At 41.9% G+C, this 4235-nt stretch overlaps 1 protein-coding gene across 1 annotated transcript in view; it reads right to left on the minus strand.

Annotated features, from left to right (window-relative positions):
* The window catches only part of SLC39A10 (solute carrier family 39 member 10), a 55165-nt gene that overhangs the window by 22576 nt on the left and 28354 nt on the right, over positions 1-4235 (minus strand). Inside the window, exons 6-7 of the mRNA XM_006028528.3 lie at positions 3724-3844; positions 1327-1698 (exon numbers count right to left, since the gene is read on the minus strand). Of these exons, the coding sequence (XP_006028590.2) occupies positions 1327-1698; positions 3724-3844 (493 nt within the window). The remainder of the gene's footprint in view (positions 1-1326; positions 1699-3723; positions 3845-4235) is intronic.

Genomic DNA, 4235 nt, shown 5'->3' on the forward strand with positions numbered 1-4235 from the left:
AGAGTAGCATGAAACAAGGGAACACTAAAGAAGGGCCCAGACAGGAGGGTGTTGGCCTGAGAGCAGGGAGAGTAGATCCAGCTTTGTGGTGTTCAGGGCTCTGTGGGCTGGACTGAAACAGAGCAGCTTCCCTTTGGAGGGCAAGAAAAACTGTTTGCTGAACTTCGGTTGCCTAATAAATGCCTTCTTGAAGGGTACCCGTCTGTACTTCTGCTTGGCAATTCAGGGTACACTCCTTTCCCCTCTGAAGGGGTAAAGCTTCTTGCAGAAATTGAACAAGACGGTAACCAGGGACTGGGACTGAAAGTCTAGGGTCTTAGAAACCAAAGGAGCCAGGGGTTCATACCATCTGAGAAGCCATACTTGGGCTGGCTTCAGGGGCAGGGGAAGGGGCACTCGGAGACTAGACAAGGCTAAGGATTCTGACCAAGCATCCCCTGTGGGAATCCATGACAAAGACCCACTGCACTACAGTGGGACAGGTGAGGGAGGTGCAGAGGCGGCAGGCTAGCACCCATTTCTAATAAGCTGTGCTTGAAAAGTCTTCTCACTTTTCTTTAAATATGATGTGTTCAAAAATGCACTAAGCAGGGTTTCTGGTTGTAGCCATGTTGGTCTAAGGACACAGGCAGGCAAGGTTCTTTGGGTAGGTGTGATATCTTGTATTAGACCAACTAAGGACATTTGAATGAGTGATGTTAACATATTATTCAAATTGAAAACAAAAAGGCCTGCTACTTCTGCTCCAGTTTCTCTCCCCAGAAGCACAGCCTCTACTACATCCAGTTAGCAACAAAGCTATTATTAGTATTGTTTATAAGGGAAATTATCTTGCTCAAACACAGGTTAAGTTAACTGGAGCACAACTTAAGTATTTTTGGTATAGCAAACAGCTCCGGAAACCTGACTCACAACACAATTATGATTGATGACAAACTGAAAGTTTGAGATTTCTTTTCATTTAATAATATTTTGAAAGAAAAGAATTATGAAATCCAAACAATTATTACAGTCACCAGGGATTTCATACAGGGTTTTAGTTTAAGGGATATTTGGCAAAAATTTCTTGCCCTTCCCCTTTGTAGCAATGGCACTTGGGAAAATAGTGTAGACAGGGGTTCTCGTTTTTTTTAAATACACTGAGGACCTTATACCAGCTTTAAGCAAGGTTAAATAAAACAATACTTAAAGTAATGACAAACACCTATGGCACTGCTTCTAGCAATACTTCTGATATTGCTGCCATGTAGAGGGCTTCCCCTGCAGTGAATTTTCTAGGGCAGGTACAGCTGTAGAAAACATGTCCTGCCCCCTGTATGCACTTACCTATTGCTAAGCCATCACTAAAATTGTGGATGCCATCTCCCATAATTACCATCCAAGCTATGTTGGCTATGCCAGTATCTTTCAGGTCTTTTCCTGAATGGCAGTGGCCATGGGAATGGTGGGAATGTTTGTGGTGCCAGTGATGGTTGTGTTTTCTAGCTATGATTTTATCTTCTCCAGGGCTGTCGTCGTACTCTGCATCATGGAGATTGTGCTCTTGAACAGCATGTAAGACATCGTTGTGAGAATAGTGCATATTGCATGCATTTTCTCCAGACAGGAAGTTTTTGGGCGGGGATTCCAGCTGGCCATCTAGATCAGTCAGTTCAGTTTCATTAAGTCGGTCTTCAGATACAACTGAGTCATCAGCTCCTGTATTAAAGCCAGCCAAAGAGACACGGTATGTTAATTCTTAATTAAGACACCACCAGCAGGTATACCTTTGCTTATTGGGATCTAATGACTTTGCTAAAACAAAAGTTTATTGAACATTCCAGCACATCGTAAGCTTAAGAAAAAAAAAATCACTTTCCCCATAGAGATGGGTATGTTCTCTCTTGCAGCATTGTTTTTCAGTGAAGTGCTTGTAGGATATGCAGAGATCACCATTACCAGGCAACAGCACTGCAACTAAGGTACCTGCAATACCAAGAGTAAGTTTTAGCCTGACCTAGGTTGTATCTGGTATTCTGCTGCTGACATGTTCACAGTTCAATGCAGAGAAAACAGCTGTCAGGACTATAATAAAATCCCTTACATGCCAACAGCCCAAAAGTGCAATGCACCTTAATCTGGTTCTTTTTGTGTGCGCACACACACAAGGAGCACTTAATTGCTGGTATGTAGTAGCATCTGTGGCTGAGCACAGAAGATCTTTCAAGTTCACTGTACTGCACCCATATTAATTCTTTTGTTCCATACAGTGAAAGAGTTGAATATATCATCTTATTTTTACTGGAATGAATAGGGTTATTATTAGGGTGCTCTAATGCTAGCACAGAGAAAGAAAATTGTACATGAAACATTTGAGAGAAGTAATTAGAATGCTCAGGTGTAATACATTTAGTGTCCTCAGCTTTACCTCAAGTAATAAAATGAACTAACTGAAGGGAAGAGAGGAGCCGCAAGAAACAATCATGCAGCAGGTCAAAAAACATAAGAAGAAATCATACTGGCCAAAAACAACAAGAAAAAGAGTGCCAATATTTTAGGACCAGAGATAAGAAACTGTAAAAATTCTATGACACTTTCCAGATCAAATTCATGCAGCAAGATGTATTTTAGCCAAACAGGCCAAGGGACACAGAGAGAGAGACAGAGAGACCAGAAGCAGCTAGAAGACTGCAAATTGCCTAAGAAAGGTTAGCTTGATTGATGGAACATTGAGACCATTTAAAAGAAGAAATGATCATTAATACCATTAAGTTAACTGACTCCCTCAAGTGCCTGAATAGTAATGCACCAGCTGCTGCACTGTGGATCAGGAATCAAGCAGGGTGATTCTATCGCAGTCAGAAAATCAGCTTTTCCACTAAGTATATGCACCCCAATTTTGAGGGGCTGAATTTTTTGGGTGAAAAGGCATGTGCTGTATGCCTGGAAATATAGTATCTTTATCTAAGTGGAAGGGTCTTTCAAATCAGGGACTGGCACTGAAGAAAAGAAAAAAAAAAATCAAGGTCACAGCAGGCTTCTAGTTAAATGAAATAAATTGCCTTGTTTTTAAAAACTGTGAGCTTTACTGTATGGTTTCCGTTTAAATTGTATGGACTTTACTGTATGTTTTGACAAAAACTGCACTCTGGCAATTTAGTTCTGAGAAGAGACACAAAGTCCTGTTCCTCATTAAAGAAAAGTGAAGCTATTTAACATGTGACCATGAAGACAATCTAAGCAGAGTGTTTCCAGTGTTTCTACAACAGTAGTTAGCTGCTTGCACTGCTATTTGAAAATATTAGACTAAGAAGCATAAGAAATACATTATGGATCATTTTTTCTAACAGCCTCAACCAATGTAACAAGTCAAATATTTTCAAACTGGGTTTTACAAAATGACATCAATTTCCCCCTTTAATTATGAAAATTAACAAATAAAACCCTAAACAAACTGCAAACATCCAATTAGTCATTCATGATTAACAAAGAAAAAAAAAGATGCAGGGCCATCTGTCTTGGTCTGAGAATCTCTTCAATAGGCCATAACAAAGCCTTCAAAGTGACCCTGGCTTTCAGGGAAGCCAAGCTTCATGTACATGAAATCTTCATAATGGAGTTAAATGGCATTGACAGAGCCCAAATAGTTACAGAGAAGCACCCGTTACAAACTTGTTGGTTTCACACCACAAATCTCTTCTCAGGAGCAGAGATCAAAGACAAATTCTGAAAATTAATATCTACCTGCAAGAGGTTTGAGCTGAAGCCAGTCAGCATCTGGCCTACTATTTAGTTTATGATCTGAAAGCTTCGTTCCAACTGGTGATTCTTCAATCTGTTTTTTCTTACACCATTTCTGTTTAGTCTGCAATAGATAATTTACAATGAGCATTTCGTATGCAACAACACTGAAGGGAAAGGAAGTTTTACTAATCTTGTCACATATATCATAGTAATTATAGAACAGGGGTTGGCAACCCCCGGCACGTGTGCCGAGCATGGTATGCGAGGCCATTTTCCCAGGTACACGTTGGGGCTGGGGCCAGGGCCGAGAGGTAACAGCTGTTTGCAGCTTCCCGGCTGCAGCCAGCCCTGGTTTTAGGTAGCTGCTGCCAGCTGGGAGCCTGGGCTGCTCCCAGCACACAGCTGGGAGGCTGCAAGCCCTGCTGCAAGCAGTCCGGGCACCATGGCTGGCAGCAGCTACCCTGGAGCTGGGGCTCGGGGCAGCCTGGGGGCCGGGGAAACCGGCGCCGCCT

This window comes from Alligator sinensis, unplaced genomic scaffold (assembly GCF_000455745.1).
Source record: "Alligator sinensis unplaced genomic scaffold, ASM45574v1 scaffold784_1, whole genome shotgun sequence".
Classification (NCBI taxonomy): Eukaryota; Metazoa; Chordata; order Crocodylia; family Alligatoridae; genus Alligator; species Alligator sinensis.